At 42.6% G+C, this 17,146-nt stretch overlaps 1 protein-coding gene across 2 annotated transcripts in view; it reads left to right on the top strand.

Moving 5' to 3' along the window:
• The window catches only part of AIF1L (allograft inflammatory factor 1 like), a 37,751-nt gene that overhangs the window by 10,802 nt on the left and 9,803 nt on the right, over positions 1–17,146 (top strand). For both annotated transcript variants that reach the window (XM_075834671.1, XM_075834672.1), the window contains 2 exons: positions 5,174–5,215; positions 5,652–5,814. In XM_075834671.1, the coding sequence (XP_075690786.1) occupies positions 5,174–5,215; positions 5,652–5,814 (205 nt within the window). The remainder of the gene's footprint in view (positions 1–5,173; positions 5,216–5,651; positions 5,815–17,146) is intronic.

Here is a 17,146-nt window from a genome sequence, read left to right on the forward strand (position 1 = left end):
GTTCCAGTGATCTTCTTTGGCCTTTTAGCTAGAACTAGTGACATCATCATGCCTGGTGCAGTGACATCACAGAACATGAGCTGCTCTGCCAATCAGCTGCCTCATATAGTCAAAAGCCATCAGTAGGGCAGTAACTAATCTGCTCCACAGAAAACTTCAGGTGGGGGTCCACCATAGTAACCCCTCATCAATCTAGGGCAGGAGGGGCACTGCCTGATTACTCCACTGCCCCATTACCACTGTGCAGTAATTTAAAGGGCCAGTCCCGTTTTGCATAATAAAACGTTCCGAAACTTCCTAATATAGTTTGTGTTTTAATTCTTCACTATTTTCAAGATCTCTGCTTGCTGGCAGTGAATGAGAACATTCTGGTTCACATCCAGAGGCTGAAAAACCTTTACAGACATAATGCTTCTCACAGCTGAGGTTTTGCTACAATGTATCAATCTAGACAATCCTCTGTGAGGGAAACACATCAGCTGCACAAGTCTCTCTCCTGTCCTGACAGCTTGTTACAATGTATCAGGGCAAGTAAAATGTATCAGAGGGAGTCCAGGCTGTTTAGCTCAGAGGTCATGCTGCAAAAAAAATTTGATCCTCGGAAATCAAGAATCCGCTAAAAATGAGGACGTTCCCACCCCCAATATGATACAGGACCGCGAAGGACACCACATAATACAGGAACAGGAAGGTCCGCAAATGAAAGATCTGGGAGATACCATATTGCACAATTTATAGAATATTATGGTCGTTTTTCGCTGAAATGCATTAACTCCTCGGTGGCTTGTGGGCGGTCATGTGGACGTGTGTGTGTGTCCACGTATTGACTGGTGTGTGGCCATGGGAGTAACATATACAAGACTAGATTCATCCGCACTGTTGGTTTCGGGATGGCCCGGTGACCAAAAACAGCTCACAATAGTTTCCAATATGGCTGCCTAAGGTCGCAGGGAACAGCAGCTCTGGAGAAGAAGCTGCTGCCCTGACAAGTGACCTACAGAGAACAGGAAGAAGCGTGGAGGATGTGTTCATATTTAGAGGAGATGCCCTTTAAGACATCGTACTGGGGAAAAATGGTTGAAAAGGAGGAAAGTGGAGAAAATGTATTTACCCGCAGGGAATAAACAGATTAGAAATGTGTTTTATGACACGAAGGAGCGATCCAATTTACAGTCCCGGCTGCTTTATATGGAATGTTCCTGCTCATAGATGGGACAAATCCAAACATGAGAGTTACAGGATAAGAGAGATAGATAGATAGATAGATAGATAGATAGATAGATAGATAGATAGATAGATAGATAGATAGATAGATAGATAGATAGATAGATAGATATGAGATAGATATGAGATAGATAGATAGATAGATAGATAGATAGATAGATAGATAGATAGATAGATAGATAGATAGATAGATAGATAGATAGATAGATAGATAGATAGATAGATAGATAGATAGATAGATAGATAGATAGATATAGATAGAGATAGATATGAGATAGATAGATAGATAGATAGATAAGAGATAGATAGATAGATAGATAGATAGATAGATAGATAGATAGATAGATAGATAGATAGATAGATAGATAGATATGAGATAGATATGAGATAGATAGATAGATATGAGCTAGATAGATAGATAGATAGATAGATAGATAGATAGATAGATAGATAGATAGATAGATAGATAGATAGATAGATAGATAGATAGATAGATAGATAGATAGATATGAGATAGATAGATATGAGATAGATAGATATGAGATAGATATGAGATAGATAGATATGAGATAGATAGATATGAGATAGATAGATAGATAGATAGATAGATAGATAGATAGATAGATAGATAGATAGATAGATAATCGTACTGTGGTCTCTAGAATTGGATCTACATTATGAACACGGTTTGTTTGATTGTCTAGACTAGATACAATTGTAACAAACCCTCAGCTGTGAGGAAAGGTTATGAACAAGAATGATCCCATCACTGACAGCAAGCAGAGACCTTGAGAATGGTGAGGAATTGAAACACAAAGTACAATAGAAAGTTGTAGATGGGTAAGATTTGTAGTGCGGGTGCGGATGATGGGAGTTGTGATACTTCCCCTCAGGTATTACACAGCACGACCCTGTTCTGCTTTCTTGGAAGAAATCACGCACTTTCTGGCAGACGGTTTTGTCTCAGGTATTTCCCTTTATACAGTAACATCATTCCCAGCACGAAGCTGAACATTGCCTAAAAATGGACGAGCCCCTCCCCCGGCACCCACGAAGCTCCTCACTGTCCTCTATAAGGGAGAGCTACTACATGTAGGAGATGCTGAGGGGAGTAGTGTGGTGATAGTCCAAGTACACAACCCAGGACCAGCGCCTGAGCACCTGTTATTGAGTCGGTGTATCTAAACCTGTCGTGTGATACTGTCTGCTGAGCCGTGTATCTAATCCTATGTGTGATACTGTCTGCTGAGCTGTGTATCTAATCCTATCATGTGTGATACTGTCTGCTGAGTCGTGTATCTAATCCTATCATGTGTGATACTGTCTGCTGAGCCGTGTATCTAATCCTATCATGTGTGATACTGTCTGCTGAGCCGTGTATCTAATCCTATCATGTGTGATACTGTCTGCTGAGCCGTGTATCTAATCCTATCATGTGTGATACTGTCTGCTGAGCCGTGTATCTAATCCTATCATGTGTGGTACTGTCTGCTGAGCTGTGTATCTAATCCTATCATATGTGGTACTGTCTGCTGAGCCCTGTATCTAATCCTATCATGTGTGATACTGTCTGCTGAGCTATGTATCTAATCCTATCATGTGTGATACTGTCTGCTGAGCCGTGTATCTAATCCTATCATATGTGGTACGGTCTGATTGACCTGTACATGGCGTTCAGTTCTTTGGCGCGGAGGATTATTATTTACGTGTTGACGGTGGCGGTTTCATAGATAACCCGTTATGCAGATATTATAAGCTCGCTGCCCGCGGTATCGGCACCCCCGGGGTATATAATCCTTTTTTCATATTTGAGAAGATTTTTATTAGGGGATTTAATAACATATAATTACAGCTGAGAGAAATAACGGCAGAACAATGGCGGAGAACGCCGGGGGCGAGCGCAAAACACAAAGAGAAGACGAGAAGAAAGAAGTGAAAAACGGAGACAGAATCAACAGCGGCGAGATCAGCCGGCGCAGGAATCTGCGAGAACGCCACTGGGGTCACTTGGGCGCTAATACATGATAAATAAAGCCGGCCCCTTCTTCTTGAAGTGGGCGGGGCCATTAGGGGGTGGGGTTTAATAGGTTTCCATTGCAGGCAGAGTAGTAGGGGAAGGTTTCTGCTGCAGAAAGCTGCCCCCCCCCCCCTCCCAGACGTCACACGTATTGTTTTTCCTGCACTGGCCGAATACACATACAGTGCACTCGTATATTAGATCAGAGTTGGGTCACATGACTGGAGGCAATCGCAGTCACTGTTAATCATTTTATACCTTCGTGTCCCTTTAAATAGTGACAATAAATCCCTTGTCCTTTTCAGTATATTTTATCTTGACCGATTCTCCAGTTTCTTGGCCTAACATAAAACCGACCCCCATCATCCTCTCCATGACCTCACAGGGAACAATTTCCAAATCATCCACGAGGCCTGGAAAAAGTCTCCGCGTAAAGAGAAGGACGCGATGCCAGCCAGTGTGTAAAATACGAGAATATTCCATCAGAGTAACGTGATTGGGCTTTTCTGGATGCCAGCCGATATGTGCCCACATCACCCGTCTCTCAATAACAGTCCTATCATGTGACCCATACTCACCCCCTCTCCTCCCAAACTCTTAATAACCTTTCAGGGAATTATTGAGGCTCCTCTCCAGAGTCTATGTGCAGCATCTTTCTAACTTCTTGGTAAACTTGTGCTTCTACACAGCAGTCAATCTAAGCAAGCAGTGCTGCAGTGTAAAGCATGGGAGATCATTAGCCTGTGTCTCAAATAATACACAAGGTAAAAAAGGCAGAGTTCAGAGTACTATAACACTCCAAAAGACAATGAACTTAAGTTGAGTTATTGATCATAGCTGTGTTGTAATAGAGTAAAACTGTAGTGTAAATCATGGGGGACAAAAAGCAGTGTAAGCCACAAACCAATAGCAAATGCAGCGAAGCTGGAGTCACACATAATAATTGTGCTCTATAAAGTAGAGGTGCAGTGTAGAACATGAAGAGCAGCATCCTTACCATTTTCTGAGACAGAAAATGGGTTTCAGACTACCTGAGACTCTTATAATAGAGCAGAGCTGCAGTGTAAATCATGGGGCAGCAACAAAGCAGCAAATTGAGTTTACGATGAGATAAGAGGTAGTTTGAGACTATCTCAGACTCCTGTAGACAATGCAGCTAAGTGGTGTCACTAATCATAGCTGTGTAATAACGGAGCAGTGCTGCAGTGTAAAGCATAGGGCAGCAACAAAGCAGCAGATTAAAACTCAGATGAGACAGGAGCGGGTTTCAGACTACCTCAGACTGCTGTAGACAATGTAGCCAAGCTGGAATCCCCGATCATAGCTGTGTAATAATGGAGCAGTGCTGCAGTGTAAAGCACAGATCAGCAACAAAGAAGCAGATTGAGCCTCGGATGAGATAGTTGGTTGGTTTGTAGACTACCTCAGACTCCTATAGACAATGCCGTTAGGCTGGAGTCATTGTGCCACGGATGGTGATGACCCATATGGAACCTGCCCGCCGTCTCTTTACATAGATCTTACATACTGATATCATTTATAATACACAGGCGCAGCGGGTGTCTGCTGACATATCAATGTGCTGATGCCGTCTCGGTTTCTCTGTTCATTTTCGGGTGTTGTAGGTGCGTCCAGGGTGATTCACCATTCCGTAGGGTTGGTGCGTCGCGTATGGCGGTCATGACGAGCATTTCCTGCAGTGTTTGCTATTTTACATACCGGTCGTGGAATTGTTTGCATTGTTCTGGGGACACTCAGTATACAAAGTAACAATCGGGTAATGCAGAGCTAGGACGGCGAGGGTGTAGCGAGAGAAGGAGCCAATCACACAGCGAATGTAACATGACAGGACGCAATGTAACAATGTTTATGTGTTGATTCATTCTATATTATTCCTCATCATCCTCATCATCTGCGTCTTCTTTGTTCTAGAAAAATTCATGGAATTTGACTTAAACGACCAAGAAGAGATCGGTAAGTGACTTCACGGCCAGAATATTCCACAAGAATGGCCGCCATTACAGATCTCATATGACTGGTCACCCAGCTTTCCCAGAGGCCTGAAAGGCAAACCTGCCCAGATATGCAATGATAGATTTGGTCATATTGATTTTAATCAAGTTTTGCCAGAAATAGAATTGCATTTTAAGAATAAAAGTCCCCCAAAAACTATTTTTACATTTATTGATGACTGTGTTACCCTTTTATCATATTCCATTGTTAGTAAATTTGATACAATGTTACTTTGATGTTGGTAGCGCACAGGTCGCATCATGTGACTCCACGAGACTCTGTCCACCCCCTAATCTGCGTACCCCAGTTTACAGATCTATCCCCTCCTCCCAAACTCTCTGTGTTGGCTGATGACACTACAGAACTGATCCCTACTAATGTACTGACCTTCTTCTAGACATGATGGGACTCAAGATGATGATGGAGAAACTCGGAGTACCCAAAACACATCTAGAAGTAAAAAAGATGATAGCGGAAGTGACAGGAGGGATCAGCGACGCCATCAGCTACCGAGACTTTATCAAGATGCTGCTGGGAAAGAGATCCTCAATCCTCAAAATGTAAGTAACGCTCACTATAAAATAGCATCTAAGACTACAGCGAATGTGACTACTGCCCCCTATGTACAAGAATATAACTACTATAATACTGCCCCCTATATACAAGAATATAACTACTATAATACTGCCCCTATATACAAGAATATAACTACTATAATACTGCCCCCTATATACAAGAATATAACTACTATAATACTGCTCCTATATACAAGAATATAACTACTATAATACTGCTCCTATATACAAGAATATAACTGCTATAATAACACTGCTCCTATACACAAGAATATAACTACTATAATACTGCCCCCTATGTACAAGAATATAACTACTATAATACTGCCCCCTATATACAAGAATATAACTACTATAATACTACTCCTATATACAAGAATATAACTACTATAATACTACTCCTATATACAAGAATACAACTACTATAATACTGCCCATATATACAAGAATACAACTACTATAATACTGCCCATATATACAAGAATATAACTACTATAATACTGCCCCCTATGTACAAGAATATAACTACTATAATACTGCTCCTATATACAGGAATATAACTACTATAATACTGCTCCTATATACAAGAATATAACTACTATAATACTGCCCCTATATACAAGAATATAACTACTATAATACTGCTCCTATATACAAGAATATAACTAATATAATACTGCCCCTATATACAAGAATATAACTACTATAATACTGCTCCCTATATACAAGAATATAACTACTATAATACTGCCCCTATATACAAGAATATAACTACTATAATACTGCTCCTATATACAAGAATATAACTACTATAATACTGCTACTATATACAAGAATATAAATCCTATAATACTGTCCCTATATACAAGAATATAACTACTATAATACTGCTACTATATACAAGAATATAACTACTATAATACTGCCCCCTATATACAGGAATATAACTACTATAATACTGCCTCCTATGTACAAGAATATAACTACTATAATACTGCTCCTATATACAAGAATATAACTACTATAATACTGCTACTATATACAAGAATATAACTACTATAATACTGCTCCTATATACAAGAATATAACTACTATCATACTGCTCCTATATACAAGAATATAACTACTATAATACTGCTACTATATACAAGAATATAACTACTATAATACTGCTCCTATATACAAGAATATAACTACTATAATACTGCTCCTATATACAAGAATATAACTACTATCATACTGCTCCGATATACAAGAATATAACTACTATAATACTGCCCCCTATATACAAGAATATAACTACTATAATACTGCTCCTATATACAAGAATATAACTACTATAATACTGCCCCCTATGTACAAGAATATAACTACTATCATACTGCTCCTATATACAAGAATATAACTACTATAATACTGCTCCTATATACAAGAATATAACTACTATAATACTGCCCCCTATATACAAGAATATAACTACTATAATACTGCTCCTATATACAAGAATATAACTACTATAATACTGCCCCTATATACAAGAATATAACTACTATAATACTGCCCCTATATACAAGAATATAACTACTATAATACTGCTCCCTATATACAAGAATATAACTACTATAATACTGCCCCTATATACAAGAATATAACTACTATAATACTGCCCCTATATACAAGAATATAACTACTATAATACTGCCCCCTATATACAAGAATATAACTACTATAATACTGCCCCCTATATACAAGAATATAACTACTATAATACTGCTCCTATATACAATATAACTACTATAATACTGCCTCCTATATACAAGAATATAACTACTATAATACTGCCCCCTATATACAAGAATATAACTACTATAATACTGCCCCTATATACAAGAATATAACTACTATAATACTGCCTCCTATATACAAGAATATAACTACTATAATACTGCTCCCTATATACAAGAATATAACTACTATAATACCACCCCTATATACAAGAATATAACTACTATAATACTGCTCCTATATACAAGAATATAACTACTATAATACTGCCCCTATATACAAGAATATAACTACTATAATACTGCTCCCTATATACAAGAATATAACTACTATAATACTGCCCCCTATATACAAGAATATAACCACTATAATACTGCTTCCTATATACAAGAATATAACTACTATAATACTGCCCCTATATACAAGAATATAACTACTATAATACTGCTCCTATATACAAGAATATAACCACTATAATACTGCTTCCTATATACAAGAATATAACTACTATAATACTGCCTCCTATATACAAGAATATAACTACTATAATACTGCCTCCTATATACAAGAATATAACTACTATAATACTGCCCCCTATATACAAGAATATAACTACTATAATACTGCTCCTATATACAAGAATATAACTACTATAATACTGCTCCTATATACAAGAATATAACCACTATAATACTGCCTCTATATACAAGAATATAACTACTATAATACTGCTCCTATATACAAGAATATAACCACTATAATACTGCCTCTATATACAAGAATATAACGACTATAATACTGCTCCCTATATACAAGAATATAACTACTATAATACTGCCCCCTATATACAAGAATATAACTACTATAATACTGCCCCTATATACAAGAATATAACTACTATAATACTGCCCCTATATACAAGAATATAACTACTATAATACTGCCCCTATATACAAGAATATAACTACTATAATACTGCCCCTATATACAAGAATATAACTACTATAATACTGCCCCCTATATACAAGAATATAACTACTATAATACTGCCCCTATATACAAGAATATAACTACTATAAGGGTATGTTCACACGAGGGCGTCCGTTACGGATGAAATTACGGGGATGTTTCAGACTGAAAACATCCCCGTAATTTCAGCCGTACCGGCATGTGCAGGCGCTTGAACGCCGCGTCAATTACGGACGTAATTGGCGCTGCTATTCATTGGAGTCAATGAATAACGGCTCCAATTACGCCCAAAGAAGTGACAGGTCACTTCTTTGACGCGGGCATCTATTTACGCGCCGTCATTTGACAGCGGTGCGTAAATTACGCCTCGTGTGAACAGACAAACGTCTGCCCATTACTTTCAATGGGCAGATGTTTGTCAACGCTATTGAGGCGCTATTTCCAGACATAATTCGGGGCAAAAACGCCCGAATTACGTCCGTAATTAGTGCGTGTGAACATACCCTAAGGGTATATTCACACGGCCTATTTTCAGCCATTTCTCGGGCCGTAAACGCCCGAAAAATCGGAAGCAGTACGCCTCCAAACATCTGCCCATTGATTTCAATGGGAAAAACGGCGTTCTGTTACGACCGGCCGTTTGTTTACGCGGCCGTTTTGAAAAACGACCGCGTAAAGAAATGGCCTCGAAAAAGAAGTGCAGGTCACTCGTTGGGACGTTTTTGGAGCCGTTTTTCATAGACTCTATTGAAAACAGCTCCAAAAATGGCCGCAAAAAACGCAACGAAAATCGCGTATGGGTTAAAAAACGTCTGATAATCAGGAGGTGTTTTCAGCCGTTTTTGACTCAGCGTGTGAACAGAGCCTAATCCTGCCCCTATGCATTACACGTGACCTGCCTCTGTTATACTTCGGTGTTGTTCGGACAGCTGGCAGCAGGTGCTGTATACATTCGGCGATGGTAACACGACTCCTGGGTTTAGTGGAGACATTTGGAGCAGTTTTGGTGGTGAACATTATGGTTTTCTCTTGTGGTGACAGTGTAGCACAGCAGCAGCTGTGTGGCAGCGTCACGTCACGACCTGGGCCGCACATTTGCTGCTGAACACTTGTCTCATCTCAGCCGCAGGTCCCACAAACACTTCATATACTTGTACTACTCACCCTCATAGGACGGCAGACCGGTCAGCTAGACACTCTGTGCAAATTCCATTGGCTGAGCAACCTGGAGATGAAAGAGTTAAGAATTTTAGCTATTTCTTTAAGAAAGAGTGCACATAGTTATTCAGGCCCCACATCCCATTGTCTGCAAAACAACACTAAATGTAGCAAGGAAGCTTCAGGCAATTCGAATAGAAATATGTTTTATACTCTAGTCACACCTAAAGCTGCATCAACAATTTTGCTGGTTCCCCTTGAAAACAGACTGAGTTTATCTGTGCTTTGCTGTCAGACATGTGACTCAACAGCTCGGATTGAGCTCCCACAATGGAGAATTGTGAATGCAGCTTTGGAGGTGACTAGAGTAGAAGACATGATATAACTCAGGATGGGTACAAGGTAAGTAAAGCAACGTTACTGAACACTTTAGATCAGTGCAGCATCAGTTAGCAAGAATGAAGTGAAGCGGGAGGCTCTGTGTACGGCCGTGACCCGGGGGTTAATGTTATTCATTCCTGGCACGTGCTGCCCGCTGCTGTTTATGGAGTGTGGGCATCTCATTCCTCTCTAGTGTGTAGGTTGCCCGCATGGTCACTTGGAATGTGCTGGGTCATGTGACTCGTATTACAGAGCAGCTGGCGGCAGCTGGTAGTACCCTGCCTGCCCTCTCATGCACCCACCAGATTGTTGAGCCAATCAGGAAGCCAGTGCCAGGCACATCAAGGCCATGAGCTGTGACACCCAGCTGGGGAAGTAGTGCCAATGAAGGAGCACCCCCATCACCACCCGTGTAACACGTGCCACCAAGATCATACAAACCGAAATACCTGCATATAATGTTCAGTTACATACATCTACTCCAGTCACATCCAGAGCTGCACTGACAATTCTGCTACTTTCAAGTTAGCTCCCAGGCTCATATCCCTCTGCTAGTTCAGTGTATGTATAACGCATTATGGGAGATATTGTGTGCAGCTCTGGGGGTGACTAGAGTATAAAACAAGATATAAACACGGATGCCAGATGTGATCCTATGGGATCGTTCGTGGTTTCCATTTTTACGCCGGATGGAGATTGTTGCACGCAGCGGTTTTCTGTCCCTCTGGTTATTGAAAAGATCCTATTATTTAGGCCGAATTCAGACGACCGCAGTACACGCCGCGTGACGCCTATTAAAACCACGGCGGTCAGACGGACGCATGTATTTCAACGGAGCGCGTGAAGGGTCCGCGGAACAATAGAACATGTCCTATTATCTTCCGTTTTCACGGACTCCTCCCTAGACTCACGTCTATGTCGATCCGTGAAAGCGGGACCCGCATGGCGACAATGCGGATGTGAAAAACAACCATTTTTCGCGTCTGAGTTTCCCCACGTTGGTGTGAATAAGGCCTTATGCAAATTTTTCCTGCAGCGTTTCAGCAGTTTGTGCTCCAGAGCTGCTCTTCCTAAGCCACAATCAGCCATTATGTAGATTACAGAGAGCGATCTCTGGTCACCGGGTCACCCAGAAAGAGCTGCCACACTAGAGAGTAATGTCCACATGACAGCCCACATACACCTGGAGCAATCATGGTGAGAACCGATAATCACAGCCCGTCAGTAAGAAACGATCCTGCACGTTGTGTGATCACTGACCCATCAACAGTGACAGGAGGTATCCGAGCCTCACCCACCAGTTAGATACACCCACATACTGTACCCACAGCAAATCTTTAATATACACCCGGAATAATCCCAGAAATGACAATGTCTTCCTCCTTGTCAGAGCAGAGGGGAACGTGTTCTACCACATGACTGGTGCCAAGTGTGTAGGCTGCCGAGCACTTAAAGGGGAACTCCATACAGAGCAGACACTTCCCCTTCTTGATTTCCCTGTGGAGGCTTTTTACATTTCATACAGATTACACTATAACATCTATTCAGTGCCACATCTGCCATAGAGGGGGTGCGGACCAACGCCAAATGCCCCATGTGCTGATTATGAATTTGCGTCAGGGGCTCTTTAAGACTTGGGTCCTTCAGCAAATATATAAGGACCTGCAGCACTGTAGATATTTGAAATCCTCACCATTTTCAAAATATTTATTTGCTGTCAGTGAATGGAAACATTTATTGCCTAAATCCAGACACTGAAAATCTGTACAGATCTAAGGCTTATCACAGCTGACAAGCTGCTACAATGTATCAGAGTAGATGACCGCTATCAGCGCGGGGAGTCCAGGACATTAGGGAGATTTGTGCTGTTGCTTTGTTTATCTCACAGAGGATTGTCTAGACTGGATACAATTGTAACAAACCCTCAGCTGTGAAAAGGATTAGGTAAGGACAGGTTTTCAGCCTGTGGATATAAACAAAAATGTTCCACTATCTCTGCATACTGTCAGTGAATGGGAGTGAAACAAAATCTGTAAGAAAAGTAGCAGAACTTTTTGTGTTACAATATTGAAGCTTCATTTACGTAGACGGTACTGACCCTTTAATTGTTGCTTTACTTATATATCACATGCGATATGATGTCACATGGCTGAAATTTTTTGCAAAATCGCAACAAGATGGCCCGATGAGAGTTTAGAAAAAAATTGCTGCAAAATATGCAAATTAAACCGCTACATGTGAACACAGCCTATATCACCCCCATCTCTTGGATCCTCCTAGGTATAGGCTGTGTATATGTGTAGTAGTGCTGCGATTCTTTCGACGTTGTGCGGCCGCTGACAGTATCGGGGTACATGGAGAATGCTGCCTACAACAATCCACCGGCTCCCACGCAGACAACAATGGCGCCGCAGCGAACAACCAACGCCTGCCCCCAGCTTATATACAATGAATAGAGACATTTAACGGCTGCCAGATCCACGAGGAGGGAAGAGCTTCCTCAATACCGTCCCTGCACCACACTGCAGCAGCAGAATTCATTGCAGCATTGACCCAACTGTATAAGATGAGAACATGATAGGATGAGATACTGTCTGCTGAGCTGGTGTATCACACATGATAGGATTAGATACACAGCTCAGCAGACAGTATCACACATGATAGGATTAGATACACAGCTCAGCAGACAGTATCACACATGATAGGATTAGATACACGGCTCAGAAGACAGCATCACACATGATAGGATTAGATACACAGCTCAGCAGACAGCATCACACATGATAGGATTAGATACAGCAGCTCAACAGACAGTATCACACATGATAGGATTAGATACCCCGGCTCAGCAGACAGTATCACACATGATAGGATTAGATACAGCGGCTCAACAGACAGCATCACACATGATAGGATTAGATACATGGCTCAGCAGACAGCATCACACATGATAGGATTAGATACATGGCTCAGCAGACAGTATCACACATGATAGGATTAGATACAGCAGCTCAGCAGACAGTATCACACATGATAGGATTAGATACAGCAGCTCAGCAGACAGTATCACACATGATAGGATTAGATACAGCGGCTCAGCAGACAGTATCACACATGATAGGATTAGATACATAGCTCAGCACACAGTATCACATGATAAGATTAGATACACAGCTCAGCAGACAGTATCACACATGATAGGATTAGATACATGGCTCAGCAGACAGTATCACACATGATAGGATTAGATACATGGCTCAGCAGTCAGTATCACACATGATAGGATTAGATACACGGCTCACTGCCCCTGGATTTTACTTTGCAATAATTTTAAGGTCAGGGTAGAATGTCATGTGACCCTCCTTGGCTCTGCGGATTGGCTGAATGGGCTCACATGGGGAGGGGCTTATGTAACAACCCATTTTCTAGCCTCCTGATAGGTCCTAGGTTGGGGCAGTTATGTGGTGTGATAGCGCCCCCTAGTTCAGCATCTATAAATGTCATAGTGTAAAGGGGTCAGTGCCGGGGACAATATGAGGAAATATGAGACTCAACAAGTGTCCAGGACATGACACAGAACCTCATTGTCTCCGGAGATGTGGAGGGTGACGGGGGTAACAGGTGCGCCAAAGCGAATGTCCCCCTCCCCGTGCGGAATTTTATCTTCTTTGGGAAAGAATATATTTTAACAAAACAAATGAAAATCAGGGAGAATAAAATAACGTATATCTGTAATACAACGGCTTTCCCAGAGCCCTGAACGGCAGATGTGCCCGATTGTGCGGTGACACACGGCCGCGGAAGTAATCGGATTTGCTATTCACTGCAGGAAAGTTGGATGATTATAGTATTTGGCACCCAGCTTTCCCAGGAGCAGATTAGCATTAATCAGAGCGTTGATGGCACCAGGTTTATCTCTACGCGTATCAGGAATCTCGTGCTTCGCTGTCACTTGGAGAGAAGTCTTGTGTTTGTCGCGGTTCCCGCGCTCCATCCATCCCAGCGCAGATCCAGGGCCGACATGGAGGGTGGAGCGCAGCTGGTGACAGCAGACACCGCACAATTAGCCGCTCCGGGAGGAATACTCGGGCGCAGACATAACACAGCTACATCTCTCGAGACACCAGATAAGGTTGTGTTTCCTCTAAGGAGCCGCGCCGGATTCATTCCTCGATTGAACAGGTGCAAAAACGGGAAAGACACATGGGGGAGGGGGTCCCTACAGGATGTAGTGTATATAGGATCATTAACCCCTCCAGATCCAGCTGAAACAATGAGTGTAATTACAGGCAGGCAGCAGAATGTTATCATGTAACTCTATGGGAGCTGTATATGCCTGTATGTAGTGAGCTCCCCCTAGTGGTGGCTGCAGACTGTAGAATGTTACCATTTAACTCTATGGGAGCTGTATATATCTATATGTAGCGAGCTCCCCCTAGTGGTGGCTGCAGGCAGCAGAATGTGATCATGTAACTCTATGGGAGCTGTATATACCTGTATGTAGTGAGCTCCCCTAGTGGTGACTGCAGGCAGCAGAATGTTCTCATGTAACTCTATGGGAGCTGTATATATCTGTATGTAGTGAGCTCCCCTAGTGGTGACTGCAGGCAGCAGAATGTGATCATGTAACTCTATGGGAGCTGTATATATCTGTATATAGTGAGCTCCCCCCTAGTGGTAACTGCAGGCAGCAGAATGTTATCATGTAACTCTATGGGAGCTGTATATATCTGTATGTAGTGAGTTCCCCCTAGTGGTGGCTGCAGGTAGCAGAATGTTATCATGTAACTCTATGGGAGCTGTATATATCTGTATGTAGTGAGCTCGCCCTAGTGGTGACTGCAGGCAGCAGAATGTTATCATGTAACTCTATGGGAGCTGTATATATCTGTATGTAGTGAGCTCCCCTAGTGGTGACTGCAGGCAACAGAATGTTATCATGTAACTCTATGGGAGCTGTATATATCTGTATGTAGTGAGCTCGCCCTAGTGGTGACTGCAGGCAGCAGAATGTTATCATGTAACTCTATGGGAGCTGTATATATCTGTATGTAGTGAGTTCCCCCTAGTGGTGGCTGCAGGTAGCAGAATGTTATCATGTAACTCTATGGGAGCTGTATATATCTGTATGTAGTGAGCTCGCCCTAGTGGTGACTGCAGGCAGCAGAATGTTATCATGTAACTCTATGGGAGCTGTATATATCTGTATGTAGTGAGCTCCCCTAGTGGTGACTGCAGGCAACAGAATGTTATCATGTAACTCTATGGGAGCTGTATATATCTGTATGTAGTGAGCTCGCCCTAGTGGTGACTGCAGGCAGCAGAATGTTATCATGTAACTCTATGGGAGCTGTATATGCCTGTATGTAGTGAGCTCCCCCTAGTGGTGGCTGCAGACTGTAGAATGTTACCATTTAACTCTATGGGAGCTGTATATATCTATATGTAGCGAGCTCCCCCTAGTGGTGGCTGCAGGCAGCAGAATGTGATCATGTAACTCTATGGGAGCTGTATATACCTGTATGTAGTGAGTTCCCCTAGTGGTGACTGCAGGCAGCAGAATGTTATCATGTAACTCTATGTGAGCTGTATATATCTGTATGTAGTGAGCTCCCCTAGTGGTGTCTGCAGGCAGCAGAATGTTATCATGTAACTCTATGGGAGCTGTATATATCTGTATGTAGTGAGCTCCCCTAGTGGTGACTGCAGGCAGCAGAATGTGATCATGTAACTCTATGGGAGCTGTATATACCTGTATGTAGTGAGCTCCCCCTAGTGGTGGCTGCAGGCAGCGGAATGTTATCATGTAACTCTATGGGAGCTGTATATACCTGTATGTTGTGAGCTCCCCCTAGTGGTGGCTGCAGGCAGCGGAATGTGATCATGTAACTCTATGGGAGCTGTATATATCTGTATGTAGTGAGCTCCCCCTAGTGGCGACCGCAGTAACTCTGCCCTAGTTCCCTCCTTTAGTATCCCTGCCACCAATGCCACGGGTCAGCGGGTAAATTACCAACATGGCTTTTTCTATGACTCCTCGAGGATTTACCACTCAGCTTTCCCAGAGTCCTGAGTGGATCTGCCTAGTTATGTATTGATGCATTAGCGTCAAGCTCAGGAGTCAGCCGGATGACATCCCTTGTGGGATCGGTAATGGCGGCCATATTAGTTGTCACCTGGCTTTCCCAGAATAACAATAATTTTAACCCCTTGATAGAAGAGGACCGGTGCGATTTCTGATTTTAGGGGTGCTCCTTCCCCCATGTGACCCTGCAGAGCTTCACTTCTCATTCCCCTTGATATTGGGGGGTCTCGGGATCACTGCTCATGGTGGCGGCGGTAGTACAGTGGAATTTCTAGAATTCTTATCTGAGTGGAAACATCGGGGTCTCTGTGATCAGGTAACGCGTCCCCTTTCAGAGCAGCAGGGTCTCACACAGCCGGTTCTGTCCTCCAGTTACTGTTGCGCGGTGTGGGAACAGTGCGGCCCTTTGTGCGGAGATCCCCCCTCCATCCCTCTCTGTTATCGGCTATTATCTCTGGGTGCATTAGAAGGCCGGGGTGGCGGAGACCCTCTCAGATGTGGCGCGCTGCCTAACCGCCCAACAATCCGTTTTCTGTGCGTCTTGTCATCTATCCCCCCCCCCCTTCCCCCAAGTGGCTTCTTTTAGAGCAGGAACAATCTCTTTCAATGCATTCCCATGGGGAGCCCCAATGTGAGATCTGTGAGAAGGGAACTGGGGGACACGGGGGAGGGGCAGGCGGACACGGGGGAGGGGCAGGCTGGCAGCTCTTGTCTGGGGTCTGCAGGATGTCTTATTGCTGCCGCTGCATGGAGGAGGCAGAATACAGAAATGAGAAAATGATGTGAAGGGGCCGATAAATTGTGTGTGTACAGCTTTAAGAGAAGCCGTGTCTGATCATCATGCTGCCTAATATGAAACTCGCCACTAAGGGTTAAAAACAAGAACAACTGGTTACAAGACGCAATCAGCACCAAAAGAAAGCAACAGGCGGCAGGTCC

This window comes from Rhinoderma darwinii, chromosome 8, assembly GCF_050947455.1.
Source record: "Rhinoderma darwinii isolate aRhiDar2 chromosome 8, aRhiDar2.hap1, whole genome shotgun sequence".
Classification (NCBI taxonomy): domain Eukaryota; kingdom Metazoa; phylum Chordata; class Amphibia; order Anura; family Rhinodermatidae; genus Rhinoderma; species Rhinoderma darwinii.